The 25,533-nt window shown below is 42.9% G+C and overlaps 1 protein-coding gene across 1 annotated transcript in view; it reads right to left on the bottom strand.

Annotated features, from left to right (window-relative positions):
- The window catches only part of si:dkey-181m9.8 (E3 ubiquitin-protein ligase lubel), a 103,280-nt gene extending 78,162 nt beyond the window's left edge, over positions 1 to 25,118 (bottom strand). The window contains exons 1-6 of the mRNA XM_068031682.1: positions 24,983 to 25,118; positions 16,873 to 16,963; positions 12,708 to 12,773; positions 11,067 to 11,230; positions 6,598 to 6,688; positions 3,725 to 3,767 (exon numbers count right to left, since the gene is read on the bottom strand). Coding sequence (XP_067887783.1) covers positions 3,725 to 3,767; positions 6,598 to 6,688; positions 11,067 to 11,230; positions 12,708 to 12,773; positions 16,873 to 16,963; positions 24,983 to 25,090 — 563 coding nt within the window. The 5' untranslated portion in view covers positions 25,091 to 25,118. The remainder of the gene's footprint in view (positions 1 to 3,724; positions 3,768 to 6,597; positions 6,689 to 11,066; positions 11,231 to 12,707; positions 12,774 to 16,872; positions 16,964 to 24,982) is intronic.
- Between the last annotated feature and the right edge of the window lie 415 nt (positions 25,119 to 25,533).

Here is a 25,533-nt window from a genome sequence, read left to right on the forward strand (position 1 = left end):
AAACACTTTTTATTGGCTGTGGGGATGGTTGGAAGGGGCCAAAGGGCAAATGTTGGAAGGTTGGGGTGGGGGGGAAGTTTAGGTAGGGAATAAAGTCGGTTTTGTTAACGCAGGGCAATGAAAAGACCATGGGGGGGGGTGGGGGTTGTTGGGGAAGAGCCTCCATCTGTTAATTATTTATTTTTTAAAAATCACATCTAATGCACCTTTAAAAATTTTAATCTTGGTTAAGGATCTGACACCGGACGCCGTTGCTGAGGACGCAGAGCGGCCGCCCTCTCTACGTCATCGGGGGCACCAGCTCCACCCCCTCTATTTAAATCAGCCCCCGCGCGTAATATCGCAGTGGCAATTCCATGTCAGAAGGCCGCCACTTTCAGTGTGCCACCACGGAGCGCAGCACGCTGATAAAATTCAGCCCCATATCTCTAATCCTATCAATATCACCAAACTGAAAAATTACTAAATCATTAAGAAAAATGTTTCTCTTTTTTTGGAAAAAACACTGTGACTTACACTCGCTGATAATTCATTAGTGAAATCACATCAAAAAAGTTATCGACAGTATCTAGCGTTGTGATAAAGTCAAACAGGCTGGTCTCCAATATCAGAAAAGCGGCTTTGCAAACAGTTCTGTCATCGGCTCAGTGCAGTTTCTTTTTACGATGTCATTCATTTCTTAAAAGCAGTTATTGGATGAGACGTGTGCTCTCTAAGTCCATTCTGTTTTTAAAAAATGCTCATAATCAATTAAATTTAAAATAATTTAATAATTTTCAATTATTATTCCACAGCAATTATGGCATTAACAGCTTGATGGATCATTCCTGTAATGGCACAATGCCACAGCAGCTCCACTTTCATGTTCATATATCAACTAATAATAGTTTCTGCGGCAATGCTTGTGGGCTGAGCAGCAAGCAGGGTAGTGGGGTTGACACAGGAAAGTCACAGAGCAGGAGACAAATGTCCAGGACCATCAGATAGAAGGCTGGGTGGAGGAGTAATAGGGAAGGTGCAGGCCAAGGAGAAGTCCTCCAGGTGATGCCAGTGACTATGAGGTTGAAAATAGATATTACAGCATGAAGTTACCAATAACTGTTGTTCTTTCATGTTTGGTGAGTTGCTGTGTAGAGTTAAGTAGCAAACTATATGGCAGCTGAAAGGGACCTCAATGTTTCGCCTGGTAATGCCAATTGGTTCACTGTCTACTTTGAAGAACAGATCAGAAAGGACAATTTAAGTACTTCCACAACATGTTATTGGTTTAGTGCTTTTACTGTAGAAAAACAGCTTAATGGAAAATTGAGAATAAAGCCTACCACCACCATCTGCAAGTTCCCCTCCAGGTTCACTGTCGCTGGGTCAAAATCCTGGAACTCCCTGCCTAACAGCACAGTGTGTGTACCTAGAACACGTGGCCTGCAGCTGTTCAATAAGGTGGCTCACCACCCCCTTCTCAAGGGCAATTAGGGATGGGCAATAAACGCTGGCCTAGCCAGCGGCATCCACATCCCGTGAAAGAATTCAAAAAATTAAATCAATTAGAAAAACTCCTGCATGAGGCTTCCAAAAGAAAAAATAAATTGATAAACTCCCTTTGCATTTAAGTTTAATGGCACTTTAGCAGCATACTCCTTCTGCTGGGTATTTCATCATTTAGCTTGCCACCCCAGAGGAAAAGAAAAATCTGATGAAGCTTTGAGTTTTAGTATTTCACTCTTACTATTTTAGCCTGGGACCGAACCTTAATTTACAACCTGTTCATAAAACTTAATACCCATTGTTACAATTTTTGAGTAATGCTTTTTATGTTAACATTTAAAATAGAAACACCCTATCTTAACATCTGAAGAATCTTAATGTAATATGTAAACATTAATAATGAAAATTAGGAATACAAAAACACTACCTTCCTGTCACACTGCAATTGCAGATACCCACCACTATTGGCGCTTTGAGTCAAGCCATTTTGTTTTGTTTCTTTCCAAAGCTAAGCCACAGCACATCACTGGGCTGGAGCCTCTGCCTTCTATATACAAGTCACATCCTGCGTTGTCATCATCACTCGCCTCCTGCCCCACTAAGATGATCTAGCAGTGGTCCCTAACTTGCCTGCCCTCTTCCCCGTCACCTACTGCAATCCCAATCATACACTATTCCAGGCCTCCCGCCATTTTCACTGACAAACCAGCACCTCAGGACTCAAACTGTAATGACTGCTTATATATAAAATCTGCATATACTTGTCAACTTTTTCCATTATTAATTCTCAGGTCCTATCTAAAAGTGCTGCACTGTAATTACACCCTCCAGTCAAGTGTGTCACCCTAGCATAAATAAAAGCAAACTACTGCGGATGCTGGAAATCTGAAATAAAAACAAGAAATGCTGGAACCACTCAGCAGGTCTGGCAGCATCTGTGAAAAGAGCAGAGTTAACGTTTCGGGTCAGTGACCCTTCTTCGGAACTAGCAAATATTAGAAATGTCAAAGGTTATAAGCAAGTGAGCCGGGGGTGGGGCAAGAGATAACAAAGGAGAAGGTGCAGATTGGACGAGGCCACATAGCTGACCAATAGGTCATGGAGCAAAGGCAAACAATATGTTAATGGTGTGTTGAAAGACAAAGCATTAGTACAGATAGGGTGTTAACGAACTGAAGATTGAACAGCAGCAAGTACAAACATGAAAAAAAACAGTGGGTAAGCAAACTGAACAAACTACGATGAAATGAAATAAACAAAAGAAAAAAAATGTAAAAAAGAAAAAATAACTAAAAATAAAAGTAAAATGGGGGGCTGTCATGCTCTGAAATTATTGAACTCAATGTTCAGTCCAGCAGGCTGTAGTGTGCCTAATCGGTAAATGAGATGCTGTTCCTCGAGCTTGCATTGATGTTCAGTGGAACACTGCAGCAAGCCCAGGACAGAGATGTGGGCATGAGAGCAGGGGGGAGTGTTGAAATGGCAAGCAACCAGAAGCTCAGGGTCCTGCTTGCGGACTGAGCGGAGGTGTTCCACAAAGCGGTCACCCAGTCTGCGTTTGGTCTCCCCAATGTAGCGGAGACCACATTGTGAGCAGCAAATACAGTATACTACATTGAAAGAAGTAGAAGTAAATTGCTGCTTCACCTGAAAGGAGTGTTTGGGGCCTGGGATAGTGAGGAGAGAGGAGGTAAATGGGCAGGTATTACACCTCCTGCGATTGCAGGGGAAGGTGCCATGGGACGGGGACGATGTGGTGGGGGTAATGGAAGAGTGGACCAGGGTGTCGCAGAGGGAACGATCCCTTCGGAATGCTGACAGGGGAAGGGAGGGGTGTCACCCTAGCACCTGTTTTGTACTTCTCAGTTCTTCAGTCTGTACTGCACAGAAACGCCTCTTCGCCAACCAACTCTACATTTCTACTTCACAAATTGCCTGTACTTTTTAAGTAAAGCTTGTAATATATGAATAGACTTCTACAAGAATCGCCATGTTATTGGCACACTGATATTTAAAGTAGTGTTATTACAAATTCTGTTAACTGCAGCCTAGTGTACCACTAACATTTTTAAATATCCTTTCTGCTTCTCCACTTGCTGAGCACACTTAGTAAAAGTATACTACAATTGCATCACTAAATCTACTACTACAATAATAGACAAATTTTCAGAGGTGTCACAAAGAAGTTAACTGCCAATCACTCATAACATAAGGGTAATCACCAGCAACAGGCACTTACCTTGGCTGAGGAAGCATAGCAAGAGAGTTGGGGGGAAACTGTGCTAAAATACAACATTCAAAGAAAAATAATTAAAACATGTTCTCCTAAAGTTCTATTTGTAAACATCATTTTTAAAACTCCCTTCCAGGTCATGCCTATTTTTTCTTGTGCTTTACCAGGCTGTAACATATCACATTCCAAATATTTTCCTCAACAAAATGAAGTTGTAAGTTATTCAAATTGATTAAAGTGAATGGGAAGCAATTTTCAGGCTTCAGCAAAAGAAATGTGTCTGCCTACCAGACTTTATTCCAAGAACTAGTCATTTCTTTCTTATTCAACCTTTCTGTATTAAAAATCTCGCATTTGCATGCATTTTCTCTCCAGAAAATCTTTTCTGTTGTCAGCATTTCCCATGATAAAGTCTGATGTCCGCATATTAATGGAAAGTGCCAATGAAAACTTGTCATGCTCTATCTTTGCAGCATCCTTAAACACGGGTGAGGTCCCGGAGGACTGGAGAATTGCTAATGTTGTCCCCTTGTTTAAGAAGGGTAGCAGGAATAATCCAGGTAATTATAGACCGGTGAGCCTGACATCAGTGGTAGGGAAGCTGCTGGAGAAGATACTGAGGGATAGGATCTATTCCCATTTGGGCTCATCAGTGATAGGCAACATGGTTTTGTGCAGGTAAGGTCATGTCTTACCAACTTATTGGAATTCTTTGAGGAAGTGACAAAGTTGATTGATGAGGGAAGGGCTGTAGATGTCATATACATGGACTTCAGTAAGGCGTTTGATAAGGTTCCCCATGGTAGGCTGATGGAGAAAGTGAAGTCGCATGGGATCCAGGGTGTACTAGCTAGATGAATAAAGAACTGGCTGGGCAACAGGAGACAGAGAGTAGCAGTGGAAGGGAGTTTCTCAAAATGGAGACGTGTGACCAGTGGTGTTCCACAGGGATCCGTGCTGGGACCACTGTTGTTTGTGATATACATAAATGATTTGGAGGAAAGTATAGGTGGTCTGATTAGCAAGTTTGCAGACGACACTAAGATTGGTGGAGTAGCAGATAGTGAAGGGGACTGTCAGAGAATACAGCAGAATATAGATAGATTGGAGAGTTGGGCAGAGAAATGGCAGATGGAGTTCAATCAGGGCAAATGCGAGGTGATGCATTTTGGAAGATCCAATTCAAGAGTGAACTATACAGTAAATGGAAAAGTCCTGGGGAAAATTTGATGTACAGAGAGATTTGGGTGTTCAGGTCCATTGTTCCCTGAAGGTGGCAACGCAGGTAAATAGAGTGGTCAAGAAGGCATACGGCATGCTTTCCTTCATCGGACGGTGTATTGAGTACAAGGGTTGGCAGGTCATGTTACAGTTGTATAAGACTTTGGTTCGGCCACATTTGGAATACTGCGTGCAGTTCTGGTCGCCACATTACCAAAAGGATTTAGATGCTTTGGAGAGGGTGCAGAGGAGGTTCACCAGGATGTTGCCTGGTATGGAGGGCGCTAGCTATGAAGAGAGGTTGAGCAGATTAGGATTATTTTCATTAGAAAGACGGAGGTTGAGGGGGGACCTGATTGAGGTGTACAAAATCATGAGAGGTATAGACAGGGTGGATAGCAAGAAGCTTTTTCCCAGAGTGGGGGATTCAATTACTAGGGGTCACGAGTTCAAAGTGAGAGGGGAAAAGTTTAGGGGGGATATGCGTGGAAAGTTCTTTACGCAGAGGGTGGTGGGTGCCTGGAACGCATTGCCAGCGGAGGTGGTAGACGCGGGCACGATAGCGTCTTTTAAGATGTATCTGGACAGATACATGAATGGGCAGGAAGCAAAGAGATACAGACCCTTAGAAAATAGGCGACATGTCTAGATAGAGGATCTGGATCGGCGCAGGCTTGGAGGGCCGAAGGGCCTGTTCCTGTGCTGTAATTTTCTTTGTTCTTTGTTCTAATTGCACACCCCCCTCCCCTAATCAGTGGTCTGCCAGCATAGGCAGTACTACTATCAATGTGGAATTTATAATGGAAACATAAAATAAGGTTGGAATGTATGACGTTAATGAGGGCTGAATTATGTCTGGATGCTTTGCTCTAACTATTCCACACCCTTTAACCTTGCTTCACCTGAAGACTCCACTTGGTCTTTATTCACTCTGTGCAATGGCACTGGAAATCCACTAATCCCTTTTATAAATACAATAAAAATGCTCTCTATTTCATTAAAGAAACTTCAGTTCCTGTTAGATATATCATTAATGACATAGTTACATCAAGAATAACAATCTATAAAACTGAAATTCAAAATGGTGGCACAGCACAATGTGCAAAGTGGAGCTCCTGAACTATGCATTGTCTTTGGGAAAAGGCTAAATGGAAGTCTGGTGTTTTCCCACAGGAAGGTGCAGGGGTGGGGTAAAGAATAAAAGATGAGAGAGAAAATTTATTCCTAGACTAGTCATGCAACCTTTTTTCTTCAGAGCAGGATAAGGTCTGGGAGCAGACCGCTTTTCCTCTCGGCCATTGCTCGTGTGTGGTATGGGAAGACCAGCGAAAACTATCACAAATGGAGTTAAACGCCATTCAACAATTGATCATAAAGTGACCTGAAGCTGCAAATTGGGTTTGAAAGAACCAGCAGAGATGAGATGGGCCTGCGTCCAGCAGATGGGGCTGACCCTCCATTTAACTCCTTCTGAGGAGAGTGACCACCCTCCCCCACCAAACCCGACCCATGCAGAGGAGGATGAGTGAGGGCTGCTCAGGGTCAGACACTGAACCCCACAAGAAACTGAAATTTAAAAGGTTGTAAGCGAAAACAGATGCAGCTAAATCTTTTAATATAAAAATGTAAAATATACTGACAGTAAATTGACAGTTTACCTTGTGAAAGAGCACTCTGTGTCGGATTATTTAAGCAATTCATACATGATGTTCTTATGTCTTCAATAAGACCCACCAAATGTGATGCTGGCTGAAGAAAGAAGAACCATTCAGTAAGTAATAAATAAGATAAAATCTTTATTGCATACACCTTGAACTTTGTATTTTTACTTCCCAGTAATTACTTTACGACACCTTTTCTTAACCCAAGTCAAACTTGTCTCAAATACACACGCTAAAACTATCCTCACACCATCTTTGTAATTAAATATTCATAAAATTTCATAATAATCCTGTTCTACTACTGCTCTTACGTGGTACTTTCACTGTTGCATTCTATCGTACTTGGAGAAACTCCAAAATATTTTAAACAAAAAAGGATCTATTTGCCATTAAGAACTTTGCAGCTCAATTTTAAAACAGCTATTCAGTAGGGGGTAAATCAGTGGCAGCCTTTTCTTTAACGTCATTCTAAGATATATATTTGATGGGGAAAATTAACTGGCCTGCTATTTTTATTGTACATGGAGATACACAAAGATTTAAAAAGTGTGTTCTGAGGGGGGTGGGGGGGGGGGGGGGGGTGGGGGAGGTGAAAAAGAGGGACAGAGAGGGAAAGTGATTCTGATTTAGCAAGAATTTTTATCAGAAATAAAATTACTGGCTCATAGCTTAAAATGTTTACCACATTTGACATTTGAAAGTAGCTATGAGGACCAATGTATGCTTCTGCAGCAATCCCACAGCTACCAATGTGTGTACAATTGAGAACTAAATCCAATGTTACACACACTGGGATGGGAAAACATTCTTTTCTACTCAATTTCTATGTTTAAAAACATTACAACAGGTGAATTTACAATTTAAATATTAATATATTAATTGATACATTATTTTAACACATTCGTAAACTGCCCTCACACCACGTTCGCAACACAATGTTTACAACAATTGTAACTGTCACTTTGGCATAATTTGACATGGGCTGATCAGTGAATAATATATCTGATGTGTGTTTAATGAGTATCCTTTACCAATTCACATGTTCAAATAGCACGAGGTAGACATTCTTCTCGAAACCTGGTATATTCAGTAATTTATGTCCTAATACAATCAACAAACCCAAACAAACGTGGCTGAAGAGATGGTGTGAGGGGGGAGGGTTTTAGATTCCTGGGACATTGGGACTGGTTATGGGGGAGGTGGGACCAGTACAAACTGGACAGGTTACACCTGGGCAGGACTAGGACTAATGTCCTAGGGGGAGTATTTGCTGGAGTGGTTGGGGAGGGTTTAAATGAAAATGGCAGGGGGATGGGAACCTTTGCAAGGAGTCAGAGGAGGGGGGGAAATCAAAGACAAGAACAAAAGACAGTAAGGGGAATAAGAAATGATAGGCAGAGAAATCAAGGGCCAGAATCAAACAGGGCCACAGTGAAAAATAGTGTGAAGGGGCCAAGTAATGTTAAAAAGATAAGCCTTAAGGCTTTGTGCCTTAACGCGCAGAGCATTCACAATAAAGTGGATGAATTATCGCGCAAATAGATGTAAACGGATATGATATAGTCGGGATTACGGAGACATGGCGGCAAGGTGACCAGGGATGGGAAATGAACATCTAGGGGTATTCAGTATTTAGGAAGGACAGACAAAAAGCAAAAGGCGGTGGAATTACATTGCTGGTTAAAGAGAAAATTAACGCAATAGTGAGGAAAGATATTATCTCTGACGATGTGGAATCTGTATGGGTAAAGCTGAGAAACACTAAGGGGCAATGTTGGGAATAGCATTAAACAGGAAATTAGAGACGCATGCGATAAAGGAACATTTGTAATTATGGGTGTCTTTAATCTGCATATAGATTGGGCAAATCAAGTTAGTCACAATACCGTAGAGGAGGAATTCTTGGAGTGTATACGGGATTGTTTTCTGGACCAATACGTTGAGGAACCAATTGGAGAACAGGACATTCTATACTGGGTATTGTGTAATGAGAGAGGAATAATTGACAATATAGTTGTGCGAGACCTCTTGGGGATGAGCGACCAGAATATGATAGAATTCTTCATCAAGATGGAGAGTGACGTAGTTGATTTTCAGACTAGGGTCCTGAATCTTAGTAAGGTATGAGGCGCGAGTTGGCCATGATGGATTGGGAAACATTACTTAAAGGGATAATGGTGGAAAGGCAATGGCAAACATTCAAAGAGTGCATGGATGAACTGCAACAATTGTTTGTTCCTGTCTGGCGCAAAAATTAAATGGGAACGGTAACCAAACCATGGCTTGCAAGGAAAATTAGAGATAGCATTAGATCCAAGGAAAAGGCATATAAATTTGCCAGAAGAAAACAACAGACCTGAGGATTGGGAGCAGTTTAGAATTCAGCAAAGGAGGACCAAGGGATTGATTAAGAAGGGGAAAATAGAGTGCGAGAGCAAGCTTGTGGGTAACATAAAAACTGATTGTAAAAGCTTCTATAGGAATGTGAAAAGAAAAAGATTAGTGAAGACAAATGTAGGTCCCTTACAGCCAGAAACAGGGGAATTTATTATGGGGAACAAAGAAATGGCTGACCAACTAAATGCATACTTGGTTCTGTCTTCACAAAGGAGGACACAAATATCACACCAGAAATGTTGGGAAACACAGAGTTTAGTGAGAGAGAGGAACTGAAGGAAATCAGTATGAGTAGAGAAATGGTGTTGGGGAAATTGATGGGATTGAAGGCCGATAAATCCCCAGGGCCTGATGGTATGCATCGAAGAGTACTTAAGGAAGTGGCCCTAGAAATAGTGGATGCATTGGTGGCCATCTTCCAAGATTCTACAGATTCTGGAACAGTTCCTACAGATTGGAGGGTAGCTAATGTAACCCCACTATTTAAAAAGGGAAGTAGAGAGAAAGCAGTGAATTATAGACCAATCAGCCTGACGTCGGTAGTGGGGAAAATTCTAGAGTCCATTATCAAAGATTTTACAGCACAGCAGTTAGAGAAGAGTGGTATAATCGGACAGAGTCAGCATGGATTTCCGAAAGGGAAATCATGCTTGACAAATCTACTAGAATTCTTTCAGGATGTTTTGAGTAGAGTTGATGAGGGGGAGCCAGTGGGTGTGGTTTATTTGGACTTTCAGAAGGCTTTCGACAAAGTCCCACATAAGAGAGTAGCATGTAAAATTAAAGCATATGGGACTGGGGGTAGTGTATCGCATTAGACAGAAAATTGGTTGGCAGACAGGAAACAAAGAGTAGGGATAAATGGGTCTTTTTCCAAATGGCAGGCAGTGACTAGTGGGGTACCGCAGGGATCAGTGCTGGGACCCCAGCTATTCACAATATACATTAATGATTCAGATGAGGGAACTAAATGTAATATCTGCAGATTTGCAGATGACACAAAACTGGGTGGGAGGGTGAGTTGTGAGGAGGATACAGAGAGGCTTCAGGGTGATTTGGATAAGTTGAGTGAGTGGGCAAATGCATGGTAGATGCAGTATAATGTGGATAAATGTGAGGCTATCCACTTTTGTAGCAAAAACAGGAAGGCAGATTATTATCTGAACGGCTATAAACTGAGAGAGGGGAATATGCAACGAGACCTGTGTGTTCTCGTACACCAGTCGCTGAAGGTAAGCATGCAAGTCCAACAGGCAGTGAAAAATGCAAATGGTATGTTGGCCTTCATAGTGAGAGGATTTGAGTACAGAAGCAGGGATATCTTGCCGCAATTATACAGGGCCTTGGTGAGGCCACACCTGGAATATTGTGTGCAGTTTTGGTCTCCTTATCTGAGGAAGGATGTTCTTGCTATAGAGGGACTGCAGCGAAGGTTTACCAGACTGATTCCTGGGATGGCGGGTCTGACGTATGAGGAGAGATTGAGTCGGCCAGCATTATATTCACTGGAGTTCAGAAGATTGAGGGGGGGGGGGATCTATAAAATGGAAACCTATAAAATTCTAACAGGACTTGACAGGGTAGATGCAGGAAGGATGTTCCTGATGGTGGGGGAGTCCAGAACCAGGGGTCATAGTCTAAGGATACGGGGTAAACCTTTCAGGACTGAGATAAGGAGAAATTTCTTCACCCAGAGAGTGGCGAACCTGTGGAATTCGCTACCACAGAAAGCAGTTGAGGCCAAAACAGTGTATGTTTTCAAGAAGGAGTTAGATATAGCTCTTGGGTTTAAAGGGATCAAAGGATATGAGGCGAAAGATGGAACAGGTTACTGAGTTGAATGATCAGCCATGATCATAATGAATGGTGGAGCAGGCCTGAAGGGCAGAATGGCCTACTCCTGCTCCTATTTTCTATGTTTCTGTGTTTCTAGTTTCCAGGTCAAAATTTTTGTGTTTAAATTTGCCAAATCCAGAGTGTTTCAAACATCGCCTTCTCAACTCTAGACGAATCATGTTTACTTTGGTTTATGTTGTATGAACACAATTATAACATGTATTCTTGCTTACATATTTCCAGTTGCATAAATAACTTGAAGATTTCATGCCGGTGTTATCCATATGGATCCCAGGGTTTCGGCACGGAATTGGTAGACCCTTCACAAAACATCTTGGTGGATTCTGGGGATGGGTATTATGCAACCAGATGCTGATCGGAACATTATAAATTAAACCTGGATATAAACACATTTACACATTGTTAAATGAAAAAGTAAAATGTGTGCAAATACACCTCATATGAGATCAATGCCTGGGGGTTTCTTCTTTGACACGTCGTCACTAAAATGAGAAGATCTTTTTAAATTTGCATAAAACATTTGATTTTCATTCCTTCTTGTTTATTCAAGGTAATTCACTAACTTGACCCACAGAGGAGCAGCAAAACGCAAGACTTGGGAGTTAATAGACTGCTCTTGAGTTGTTAATCTGGGGGAAGGAACTGGGAGGTACAGTGGATTAGATATTAAGCTTTCAACAGTGGTACCTGGGTTTGAATCCTGGCTGTTATAGAAGTCTCCCCAGACTGAGGACTACAAAGCATTTCACAATTTGTCTTAATAAACCTTTGTGGAGTGCCTTGATATGGATTTTGATATTCAATGTAGAATATAAATGCAAGTTTTGTTGATGTTGAAATGAATTTAGGGTATTTTAATACAATTCCTAGTGGCACAGTGCACAAACAGAAAACTGCCGCAAAAAAGAGGTAATTGGCAATCTCAATTAGAGAGACTGGTGTGGGGAGTTGATAGCTCACTTTAGTGTGTTTGACCTTCACATTGAATACATCAATAACAAAAAAAACAGAATTCATGAATAAGTAACTGCCAGCTTGCTGTGATTGCACTGTACATTGCTTACTCCTTAGTAATCAACTACTCAATGAAAGACTGGTGTTTACAGACTACCTCAGAGCATACTGTACTGGAAAAAATTTTCATCACAATTTAATAACGACTGAATATTAATGTTGCAAAAGGGAAACTTCTGAGAAAAGAAGTTGTGTAAGTTCTTGTTGGAATCGCCTACTTGTTCTAAAGAATCAGTTTGTTAAACTATGAATTATTCTTGTCTAAGTAACTGTTCTAAATCAATATTGCTTTCGAAGGGTTTTCCTCCCACCAAGCTTTTCAGCCTCTCATCCACATGCCCTTCCTCAGTAGGAAGGACAGAATCGAACATACAAAAATCTCCACAGATACCATCAGTTTACCAGGAGCACAGCCCAATGCTGTTGAAGATAAAACCCAACATCACTCTCCGCAGTGTTTCTCAGATAGATTCCCAAGACTGGAAAAGCAACTCCACCAGTGGAATTTAACTGTTAGTCAAAATGGCATCTCATACAGATCTAACACTCCAATGTGTGGAGTTTGCAAGTTCTCCCTGTGACCGCGTGGGTTTTCATCGGGTGCTCCGGTTTCCTCCCACAGCCAAAGACTTGCAGGTTGATAGGTAAATTGGCCATTATAAATTGCCCCTTGTGTCGGTAGTTGGTAGGAGAATGGTGGGGATGTGGTAGGGAATATGGGATTAATGTAGGATCAGTATAAATGGGTGGTTGTTGGTCGGCACAGACTCGGTGGACAGAAGGGCCTGTTTCAGTGCTGTATCTCTCTATGACTCTAATGTCACAAACCATGCTCTTACCTCTGCATGCCACAGGAATAGTACCATTCAAATGAACCAGTTTACTTTTAACTCCAGTTCCATGACCTGGAAAGAAAAGGAAAAATATATTTTTATAAAGTGGATTAAAGAAAAAAAACCAGGCGGTTTGGAATCAGGTCAGAGGTTAAAATTTTAAAAATCTCAAACCCAACCTGCCTCTAATCCATCCATGTTCAGGTTTACTGGAGGTAGGATCAGGGATGGGCAGTGTTTTGACCAGGTGAGAAAGGTTTCTCGGGGTCTTTTACTGTCTTCACCTGATCTTATTGTAACAGGGTTTAATTTTAAGCACACTGTGTTTTGAGCTCCCCCTTTGGTGAATCCTTGTTCACCACTTTTCAATTATAAGGCAAAGAAATAGAAGAAAGGTGAAATTTATTAAACCTTAAACTTAAACTCTAATACGGTTAACGCCTACTGATATACAACGCACCCACGCTAGCATGCACACGCGATACACACATGCAAATAGGGGCAGAAAAGAGAAGAAAAATAAAATGGAGAGGTTTGAAGCAATATCTGAAGAATTTCTTGTTGACTGTGCTTCGAGCTCGCTGTAGTCCTTTTGCAAGTAGTCTTGCTTTCCGTTGGGGCCCAGTATTCTTCTTAAACTTTGTTCACTGTAGGAGACCTTTCTCTCTTGGGGTTCATGTGCCTTCAATGGTTTCCAAAGCTGGTGAGAGTGAAATGAGAGCAGACAGGATAGAGGTGTTCTCAGTCCAGGAAAAAACAGCTTTCTGAGTTTTAACCCTGTGGTCAGTTCAAATTCAAAAAAATGTTAAATGTCAGCCAGTTATGTGACTAAACTGGTCTCAGCACGTGTGTTCGTGTATTCAGCCATCTTAGTAGTTAATTAGAATTAGAAGTAGTCGATTAGAATCCAGGACCAGCATGTTCCTGTGAGGAAGAAGGATAAGTTTGGCAAGTTTCAGCAACCTTGGATATCGACCCCAGAATACTGAGGGAGGCAAGGGAAGAAATTGCTGGAGCCTTGGCAGAAATCTTTGTATCCTCATTGGCTACAGGTGAGATCCCAGAGGACTAGAGAATAGCCAATGTTGTTCCTTTGTTTAAGAAGGGTAGCAAGGATAATTCAGGAAATTATAGGCTGGTGAGCCTTACGTCAGTGGTAGGGAAATTATTAGAGAGGATTCTTCGGGACAGGATTTATTCCCATTTGGAAACAAATTAACTTATTAGCGAGAGGCAGCATGGTTTTGTGAAGGGGAGGTCGTGTCTCACTAACTTGATTGAGTTTTTTGAGGAAGTAACGAAGATGACTGATGAAGGAAGGGCAGTGGATGTTGTCTATATGGACTTCAGTAAAGCTTTTGACAAGGTCCCTCATGGCAGACTGATACAAAAGGTGAAGTCACATGGGATCAGAGGTGAGCTTGCAAGATGGAGACAGAACAGGCTCGGTCATAGAAGACAGAGGGTAGCAGTGGAAGGGTGCCTTTCGAAATGGAGGGCTGTGACTAGTGATGTTCCACAGTGATCAGTGCTGGGACCTTTGCTGTCTGTCGTATATATAAAAGATTTGGAGGAAAATGTAGCTGGTCTGATTAGTAAGTTTGCGGACGACACAAAGGTTGGTGGAGTTGCGGATAGTGACGAGGATTGTCAGAGGATACAGCAGGATATAGATGGGTTGGAGACTTGGGCGGAAAAATGGCAGATGGAATTTAATCCGGATAAATTTGAGGTAATGCATTTTGGAAGGTCTAATGCAGGTGGGAAGTTTTCAGTAAATGGCAGAACCCTTAGGAGTATTGACAGGCAGAGAGATCTGGGCGTACAGGTCCACAGGTCACTGAAAGTGGCAACGCAGGTGGATAAGGTAGTCAAGAAGGCATACGGCATGCTTGCCTTCATCGGTCGGGGCATAGAGTATAAAAATTGGCAAGTCATGCTGCAGCTGCACAGAACTTTAGATAGGCCACACTTGGAATATTGCGTGCAATTCTGGTCGCCACACTATCAGAAGGACGTGCAGGCTTTGGAGAGGGTACAGAAGAGGTTTACTAGGATGTTGCCTGGTCTGGAGGGCATTAGCTATGAGGAGAGGTTGGATAAACTCGGATTGTTTTCACTGGAACGACGGAGGTGGAGGGGCGACATGATAGAGGTTTACAAAGTTATGAGCGGCATGGACAGAGTGGATAGTCAGAAGCTTTTTCCCAGGGTGGAAGAGTCAGTTACTAGGGGACATAGGTTTAAGGTGCAAGGAGCAAAGTTTAGAGGGGATGTGCGAGGCAAGTTCTTTACACAGAAGGTGGTGAGTGCCTGGAACTTGCTGCCGGGGGAGGTGGTGGAAGCAGGTACGATAGAAACGTTTAAGCGGCATCTTGACAAATACATGAATAGGATGGGAATAGAGGGATACGGTCCCCAGAAGTGCAGAAGGTTTTAGTTTAGGCAGGCATCAAGCTCGGCGCAGGCTTGGAGGGCCAAATGGCCTGTTCCTGTGCTGTACTGTTCTTTGTTCACCCGAAATGCTTCAACGTCTGGTAATCAAAGTCTATTGTGGATTAATTTGGAGCAGGGAATAGCTCCTTTGTCCTTTGAAGTACTGCCTGTTGATACGCTAATGTCTCTCTCTAGTCAAAGTCTCCAATTGCTTTTTAAAGCAAGTTCTTTCTTCACCAACAAGAGTTTAAAATCAATGTTAATGCGGCGAAATTAATTTTCCTCATTCTTGGCAGGTGGCGGAGGGCTTTCCTGACAGCAGCTAAACTGCTTCCATGAGCTAGGCTGGAAATTTAAATAGTGTGACTGAAGCTGTTTTACAGGTTTAATTCTGGCCTGATGGGTTTCCCAAGCTTCAGAAACCCGGCAGTTCAAGAGAGGCAATGACAGTTCGGGGAGAAGGGAAGTGTCTTTATAGCATTGCTTGTGGGCCAGGAGGAGCAGGGGAGCTTCCTCCTGGTCCCCAAAGTTCCCCACTTCCTTCCCAATACAAAGACCCCAGGGTCGCCAAGACAAGATCCCCCACTGCACCTTCCTCCCCCCACCAGAGTCAGCGATCAGAGCTACTTGATCCTACGGTTTCCTCGGAAGTCCTCCACACTGCCTTCCAGATGGGGAACTTGTCAAGGATAAAAGGCGCACGTTAATCCAGACTTCTGGGCTTCCCATCTGAAACTCCACCCCCCACGCCTACTCAACCAGCCCCTTTTAATATCCAGGCCACATACTTCAAGAGAATTAAGTCGAACAATGTTGGTGGATACACTGTTTTATCCCATGTAACATAGAATATATCAGGGACACCGATTTAGGATGCAATGTCAAATTGTGTTTTTATTACAGAATACTGTGAGTGCGTCAAAGGCATTTTCTGGCTCAAATGTTTGATTGTTCACATATCATACTCAATGCAGAGTTTGCTAAGGAGAGGATTATATGATGTAATGAAGATGTCAATGGTTTCATTACCTTAGGACTCAAATTTCTGAATGCTCTGCAGCTTGCATCTTCACCCGAACAAAGTTCTGCACTTGTATTAGCACCGTTCTTTCCAACATTCACTGACACCCTGTGCTCTGGTAAGATGACTCACCTTGCATGTCCCGATCACCGCCTGCCTTACACACCTGCACACTTCACTTCTCTAAGATTGGGCTTCTCCTTGCCCCCATCAATGGCAACTCATTCAGCCACAGGCTCTTGCAGTCTGAAACACTCTGCCCATTTTCCTCCACCTTGTTTTGACCATGTCTTTTAATATCCTTTTTCCCTTTGAAACTGAAGACTTACATTGAAACAGTGACCTCAGGATGTCCCAAAAGCCAATTAAGTACTTTTAAAAAGGGTAATGGAGGAAAACACATTTGTGAACTGCAAGGTCCCCTAAGTTGCAGTGTGGTAATGACCAGTGATGTCTTCCTGCAACTGAGGAGTGCGACTGCATTGCAAGTTGTTGTTTTTGCCTCACCATAGTGTTGTGTTTTTTTTTAAACTCACCAAAATTTGCACTCAGCAAAAAGAACTTGTATTTTACAGTAAACATTTTCCAGGAACTCTCTTTTGGAAGTAAAGAAATGTGGAGTTATGCATTTTAATCATGAATTGGAATGCATGAATAGGAGAACAATTAAAAGTAACTTATCCATCGCTCTGTAAATAGTAAACTATTACTTACAATAAAAGTCAAAACACACAGAGAGGTTTTTGTACATTGCTTGTACATTTCTAAGTTCTTTCACAACCTCTGATGGATAACAGTATGAACACTGTAAAGAAAAACAATAAGATTATTTGCAACATTGCATGTCATTACAAGGTCAAAACATGATTTCTTCTTACTATTTTGTTTATCATTTCTAAATATTTGAAAATCAACAAAAAGCATATAAAATTACATTTTATTCAAAGAGATTTTTGTTTTAAATGGTGCTGGGAAGTGCAGCAGGCAAAGATACTGCTGTTTTGTCTTCCGGGAGGTGATGCTGAAATAACCAGGACTGCTGAGATAAGTTTCTTCCACCAGCTTCAAGCATCTTGTATGAATTTGTGAATGGTATGGATGGCCTCATCCTTATTCTTAATGCATATCAATCCCCAAGATAAAACTGGCTATTATTACAAATGCTATTTTTGAAGCTGGATCACTTTTAGAAATCTAATTGGCCCCAGAGAACCATGTGTCCCATTCCTTCCTTGGCTGGTCTGTGGCAATCATGTACGGAGGCTTTTATTACTTATCCAGTAACATGGTTGGGCTGTGGGAACCACTGGGGCAGGAACTTACTGGATTTCCTTTTTCCCTAATTAAAGGCAGACACTTTTCCACTTCATCTCTTCCTATTACTAGTCCAATCTATACTAACAGGTTCCTCTTCACTTGGTATGATTCCCCATTTTATAACTAGCCTACCTTCCTACTCAATCCTTCCCTCCTAGCAGTGAACGCAAGTCCCATCTCCTTTTCTTCCAGTCTTGGTGCCAAAGTGAGTGCTTGAGCCAATCACAGCCCAGATACACCCATATCCTTAAGCCCTACAGCTGAGTAACAGCTTCAGAGCACTGGATCTCTTATTTTCGCTCTAGCACTAACTGGTTGCACCACCTCACTCCATATTGCTTTCCATAAGTGGTGTTATAACACCATGACAAAACTGTCTGAAAATATAGCAGCTCTTAAATATTGCAGATATTCCCAGTGCTGCACATCTCCCTGCCACTGCAAGCCTGTTTTTGACCTCTCTCTTCCTCCAATTCCAGGGTTTCTCGAAAGAACTGTATCATGGATTTCGACCTGTGGTCATCCTAAGACCCATCAATAAATAACTTAGGAAGCATAGTCACTTTTGTAACATAGAGAAATGTGGCAGTCAATAGATGAAGAGCAAGGTCCAAAAAACAGCAATGAGTTATGAACAGATAACCTGTTTTAGTGATGTTAGTTGAGAGGATAAATGCCAGTCAGAACATTAGAACTCTCCTCTTCTTTGAGGAGCACCAAAGGATCTTTTAGGCCCTCTGAAACAACTTAAAGACAACACCATTGACCCTGTCAGCAGGGAACTTTTGAAAGCAGCGACAATAATCATTAGTCAAGCGGGGTAGAAGTAGGCAATTTTAATTTCATAATTGGTATTTGGTTCACTGTAACTCTCGATCGCAGTGCAGTATACAACATTCCTCACTGCAAATCCAGATCCCAGTGCAGTATACACGACTCCTCACTGCAAATCCAGATCCCAGTGCAGTATACAAAATTCCTCACTGCAAATCCAGATCCCAATGCAGTATACAACATTCCTCACTGCAAATCCAGATCCCAGTGCAGTATACACGACTCCTCACTGAAACTCCAGATCCCAGAGTGCAGTATACACCACTCCTCATTATAACTACACATCCCAGTGCAGCATACACCATTCCTGTTACATCAAATCCCAGTACTGCATTAACCGTTCAGCACAATAACTCCTGATCCCAGTGCAATGTACACCACTCTACAATGTAACTCCAGATTTCGGTGCAATATACACCGATCTTCATTGTAACTCCAGATTCCAGTGCAGTGTACAACACTCTGCACAGTAAATCCAGATCTCAGTGCTGTGTACACCACGCCTCACTGTACCTCTTGATACCAGTGCAGTGTATACCACTCTGCAGTTACTCCGGATCCTAGTGCTACATACACTACTCTGCACTGGAGCTCAGATCCCTGGGCAGTGTACACCACTCTGCACATTAACTCTGGATCCCAGTGCTGCACACACTACGCTACACAGTCACTCTGGATCCCAGTGCAGTATACACCACTCTGCACAGGAACTCCAGGTCCCAGTGCAGTGTACACCACTCTGCACAGTCACTCTAGATTCTAGTGCAGTGTACACCACTCTGCACAATAATTCTGAATATTCCAGGGTATACAACATTAAGGAAACATACACACAGAGTGGAAAGGGAGGAGTGGCCCTGACAGTAAAGGATGACACAAGAACAGCAGTGAGAAAGGATCTTGCCTCAAAAGATCAGGAAGTAGAATCAGTCTGGGTGGAGATTAGGACTAGCGAGGGTCAGAAAATGCTGGTGGGAGTAGTTTATAGGCCCCTAACAGTAGTTATACCGTTGGAAAGAGCATTAAGCAAGAAATTATTGGAGCTTGTAACAAAGGCAATTTAATAATTGTGGAGGACTTTAATCTTGACATAGACTGAACCAATCAAATTCGCAAAGGAAGTCTGGAAGATGAGTTTGCAGAATGCTTTCGCAACAGTTTCCTGGAACAATACATTGTGGAACCAACTATGGATAAAGCTATTTTAGATCTGGTATTGTGCCATGAGCCAGGATTAATTAGCTTTCTCATTGTATAAGATCCTCTGGGGAAAAAGTGATCATAACACAATCAAATTCAGTTTGAAAGTGACATATTTCAATCCCAAACACAGTCTTAAATGTAAACAATGCCAATTAATTAGGTATGATGGGAGAGCTGGCAAAGGTTGACTGGGTAAATAGACTAAAAAAGTATGGTGATATATAAACAGTGGGAAACATTCCAAGAAACCATTTAAAATGTTCAACAAAAGTACGATCCATTAAAAAACAGAAACTCAGCAAGAAAGATCCATCTGTGGCTTACTAAAGAAGTTAAGGATAGTATTACATTAAAAGAGGCTTATAATATTACAAAGAATAGCAGTAAGTCTGAGGACTGGGAGCATTTTAGAAACCAGCAAACAGTCACCAATAAGTTGATATAAAGGGAAAAAAATAGCATCAGAGTAAACTCGCCAGGAATATGAAAACAGATTGGAAGAGCTTATGAGGAGAGCTAAAGTAAATTGCCCCTTAGAGGCAGAGACAGCAGAAATTATCATGGGAATGAGGAAATGGCAGAGATATTGAACAAATATTTTGTGTTTGTTTGCAGAATGGAAGACACAAATTACATACCAAAAATAGAGGGTAATCTAGGGGCTAATAAGAGTGAGGAAATTAAGGTAACTGATATCAGCAGAAAAAAAGTACTAGAGAAACTTAAGGGCAAAAATCCAACAAATCCCCAGGACCTGATGGCCTACATCTTAGGATTCTAAAAGAGGCATCTGCAGAGATAGTAGATGAGCTAGTTATGATTTTTCAAAATTCCTTAGAGTCTAGACGGTCCCAGCGGATTAGAAGTTAGCAAATCTAACATTGCCATTCAAGAAAGGAGGGAAAGAGAAAACAGGGATCTACAAGCCACACAGCCTGGCATTATTCACCAGAACACTGCTGAAATCTATTATTAAGTAAGTCTTAACAATGCACTGAGAAAATCATAGCACCATCAGACAGTCAACATGGTTTTTACGGAAGGGAAATTATGTTTGACAAATATATTACAGTTTTTTGAGGATGTAACTAGTAGGGTAGATAAAGGGGAATCAGTTGATGTTGTATTCTTAGATTTCCAAAAAGCATTCAATGAGGTGCCACACAAAAGAAGCAAGGTAAGGGCTCATGGAGATTAGCATGGATAGAGAATTGGTTAACAGACAGGAAGCAAAGAGTAGGAATAAAGGGGCATTTTCAAGTTGGCAGGCTATAACAGGTGGAGTACTGCAAGGATTGGTGCTGGGGCCTCATCTTTTTATAACCTATAGTAATGACTTAAGACAAAGAGACAGAGAGTCTGTTGATGATACAAAGCTAGCTGGGACTGCAAGCTGCGAGGAAGACACAAAGAGGCTGCAGACACATAGGCTGGAATTTTACCCTTGGCAGACGAAGTCATCCACCGACTGAAATGTCAGTGGCGAACCTGCCTCCAACTGGCCTGGGGATCCAATCTGCATTTTACAGTCCCTAAGCCTTTAAGTGGTCTGAGGGGGGACTTCCACCTCATCGAGGCAGGAAGTCCCGCCAAATGGAGCTGCTGGCCAATCAGAAGGCCAGTAGCTCTGTCCTAGAGCATCACCGGGAGCGGTGGCCACTGCTGGAACTGCAACCCAGCCATTGCAAAGAAGATGTCGGGGATCCCAGGAACCAAAAAAGTTTTTGGCGCCTTGCTGGGGGTGATCGGTCAGTCCCTTTGGGGGGACGGGGGTGTGTTGGGGGTGGTTGAGGCAGCGGGGGCGTCCCTCTGGCAGGCACAGGGTGCCTGATCATGAGGGCCCCACCCCAGTCAGAGAACCACCTGCTTTTGTCACGGCAGCCAGCGGCAGCTCTTAAGTGGCCGCTAAGTGGTCTGGGATGGGCAGGCCGTTTCTTGCCGTCACCGCCCTGCGTGAAGTGGCGGCGGAGGCAGGTATATGAAAGGCCCCCCAAGCCTTCCACTCCATTTTACCCCCTCCCCGCCTTCCTGCTCTTTTGGGGGGTGGGGGGGGGTGGGGGAGTGGTGGTGCGTAAAATTCCAGCCATAGACATGTTAAGGGAGTGGGCAACAGGGTGGCAGAAGGAGTATAATGTGGGGAAGTGTAAGGTTATTCACTTTGGCAGTAAGAATAGAAAAGCAGAATATCTTTTAAAAGGTGTCAAACTTGTATATACCAACATACAAATTAGGAGCAGAAGTAGGCCATTCGGCCCCCGGGCCTGCTCTGCCATTCAATAAGATCATACCTGATCTGTTAGTGTTTCAAATTCCACACTCCCATCGACCGCCGATAATCCTTGATTCTCTTTTTTTTTGGTGATACCTTGCCTAACAAGAATCTATCTACCTCCGCCTTAAAAATACTGAATGATCCCGCCTTCACCACCTTCAGAGGCAGAGAATTCCAAAGTCGCACAACCCTCAGAGAAAAAATTTCTCCTCAACTCTGTCCTAAAAGGGTGACCCCTAATTTTAAAAGTGTCCCCTAGTTCTGGATTCACCCACAACAGAAAACATCCTCTTCACATTCACCTTGTCAAGACCGTTCAGGATAGAACCAAAGAAAAACTACAGCGCAGGAGGCCATTCAGCCCATCGTGTTCGCACCAGCCGAAAAATCTAGCCACCCAATCTAATCCCACCTTCCAACAGCTGGTCCGTAGCCTTGTAGGTTTCAGCACTTCAGGTGCATGTCCAGGTAACTTTTAAATGAGTTGAGGGTTTCTGCCTCCACCACCATTCCTGGCAGTGAATTTCAGACACCCACCACCCTCTCGGTGAAAAAGTTTTTCCTCATGTCCCCTCTAATCCTTCTACCAATCACTTAAACCTGTGCCCCCTGGTAATTGACCTCTCTGCTAGGGGAAAATCAGTCCTTCCTGTCTACTCTATCTATGCCCCTCATAATTTTGTACACCTCTATTAAGCCACCCCTCAGCCTCCTCTGTTCTAAGGAAAACAGCCCTAGCTGATCCAATCTTTCCTCATAGCTGTAACTTTCAAGCCCTGGCAACATTCTTGTAAATCTCCTCTGTACTCTCCCCAAAGCAATTAAGTCTTTCCTGTAATGCGGTGACCAGAACTGTACGCAATACTCCAGCTGTGGCCTAACCATCATTTTATACAATTCCAGCATTTCATCCTGCTTTTGTATTCTACACCTCGGCCAATAAAGGAAAGCATATAAACTTCAATCAAGTCTCCCCTCACTCTTCTAAACTCCAGTGAAAACAAGCCCAGTCTGTCCAACCTTTCCTCATAAGACAACCCGCTCATTCCAGGTATCAATCATGTAAACCTCCTCTCAACCTCCAATGCATTTACATCCTTCCTTAAAACTGCACCCAGTAATCGAGATGTGGTCTCACCAATGCCCTGTATAAATGAAGCATAATATCCTTACCTCTATTTTCATTCCTCTCGTAATAAGGGATAGCATTCTGTTAGCCTTCTTTATTACTTGCTATACCTGCATACTAATTTTTTGTGACTCGTACTGGAACACTTAGATCCCTCTGCACCTCGGAATTCTACAGTCATTCTCTGTTTAAGTAATACTCATAGTCATAGAGTTATGCAACACAGAAACAGGCCCTTCAGCCCATCGTGTCCATGCCAGCCATCAAGCACCTATCTATTCTAATTTTCCAGCATGTGGCCCGTAAACTTGTATGCTATGGCGTTTCAAGTGCTCATCTAAATATTCTTAAATGTTGAGGGTTCCGGCCTCTAGCACCCCTTCAGGCAGTGTGTTCCAGATTCCAACCCCCTATGGGTGAAAATATTTTTCCTCAAATCCCTATTCTCAGCTTTTTTGTTCTTCCTCCCAAAGTGAACAACTTCACATTTTCCCACATTATACTCTATCTGCCAGGTTTTTGTCCACTCACTCAACATATCTATGTCGGTTTGCAACTTCCTTAGGTCCTCTTAACACACCTATCTTTGTGTTGTCTGCAAATTTAGCCACCATGTCATTGCTCGCCTCATCTAAGTCATTGATATAAATGTTGATTTTCAGAAAGACTTGGGTGAACTTGTACAAGGAACACAGAAAGTTAGCATGCAGGTACAGCAAGCAATTAGGAAGGCAAATGGCATACTGGCCTTTATTGGAGTACAATAATAGAAGTCTTGCTACAATTGTACAGGGCATTGGTGAGACTATACCTGCAATACAGAATACAGTTTTGTTCTCCATATTTAAGGAAGGATATATTGCCTTGGAGGCAGTACAGTGAAGGTTCAACAGATTGGTCCTTGGGAAGAGAGAGCTGTCTTTTGATGAGAGGCCGAGTAAACTGGGTCTAGATTCTCTGAAGTTTAGAAGAATGAGAGGTGATCTCATTGAAACATACAAGATTCTGAAGGGGCTTGACAGTGTAGACAATGAGAGGTTGTTTCCCCTATTTGGGGAAGCTAAAACAAGGGGGCACAGTCTCAGGATGAGGGGCAATCATTAAGGACTAAGATGCAGAGAAACTTCTGAACGGATCTTTGGCATTCTGTACCCAAGAGGGTTGTAGATGCTTCATCGTTGAATATATTTAAGGCTGAGATAGACAGATTTTTGGTCCCTCTCAGAGAATTAATGGATATGGGGAGCAAATGGGAAAATGGAGTTGAAGCCGAAGATCAGCCATGATTGTGTTCAATGGCGGAGCAGGCTCGATGGGCTACTCCTGCTCCTACTTCACATCCCAGTTCAGCGTACACCGCTCTGCACAGGGGCTCCGAATCCCGGTACAACGTAGACCGCTCTGCACATGAGCTCCGGATCCCGGTGCAGTGTACACTAATCTGCACAGGAGCTCCAGATCCCAATGCACTGTACACCGCTCTGCACAGCAATCCCGGATCCCAGTGCACTGTACACCACTGTACACAGTAACTCCAGATCCCAGTGCACTGTACACCACCGTACACAGTAACCCCAAATCCCAGTGCACTGTACACCACCGGACACAGTAACCCCAGATCCCAGTGCACACTACACCACTATACACTCAGCAGGTCTGGCAGCATCTGTGAAAAGAGAAGCAAAGTTAACGTTTCGGGTCAGTGACCCTTCTTCGGAACTGAGGGTTCCGAAGAAGGGTCACTGACCCGAAACGTTAACTCTGCTTCTCTTTTCACAGATGCTGCCAGACCTGCTGAGTGGTTCCAGCATTTCTTGTTTTTATTTCAGATTTCCAGCATTCGCAGTATTTTGCTTTTATTACACCACTATACACAGTAACTCCGGATCCCAAGGCACTGTACACCACTCCGCACAGTGTACTCCAGATCCCTCTGCAGTAAACTGTCCATTGCACTGCCCAGACTGCCTCACTCGCCCACCAAGGCCCAGCCGCAAAGCCCGGGGCTGGCGCTGGCCTCCCGGGGTCTGACAGACGGAAGCGAGAGGAGGCCGTCAAGACCAGCTCACCTCGATCAAGGCGCTGTTTAATGGCTTTCCCGAAACACTCATCATTCCCCCGGCTTCAGAATCGGACCTTTGACACTCAGCGAAAGCCGAAAGCAAAGAAAGTTTCATGACGTAACACGCCGCGAGCACGTGACCCTCAATTGGCTACACCGGAGAGTTGTCACAGCGGGTAGGGTGCACGTGACCCAGCTGGCTTGACAAACACACACTTAGCCAAAATAGTTTCCATTTCTTGCGGTTGTTCGCCAAATAGGTTTAGAGGACATTTTATGGTGCTCTTTAAAATCATGAAGATTTTTGATAGAATAAATAAGGAGAAACTGTTGCCAGTGGCTGTAGGACTGATAAACACAGGAGACAGATTCAGGGTAATTGGCAAAAGAACCAGAGGCGAGTTGAGGAGAAACTGTTTTTAACATGGTCAGTTTCACAGCCTGAAAGTGTGGAGGGAATAGATTCAATAATAACTATCAAATGGAAATTGGATAAAATACTTGAAGGAGAAAATTCTGACACCACATGTAATATCCTGCATGTGACAGCATTCACAT

The sequence above is a fragment of the Heterodontus francisci genome, chromosome 5 (assembly GCF_036365525.1).
Source record: "Heterodontus francisci isolate sHetFra1 chromosome 5, sHetFra1.hap1, whole genome shotgun sequence".
Classification (NCBI taxonomy): Eukaryota; Metazoa; Chordata; class Chondrichthyes; order Heterodontiformes; family Heterodontidae; genus Heterodontus; species Heterodontus francisci.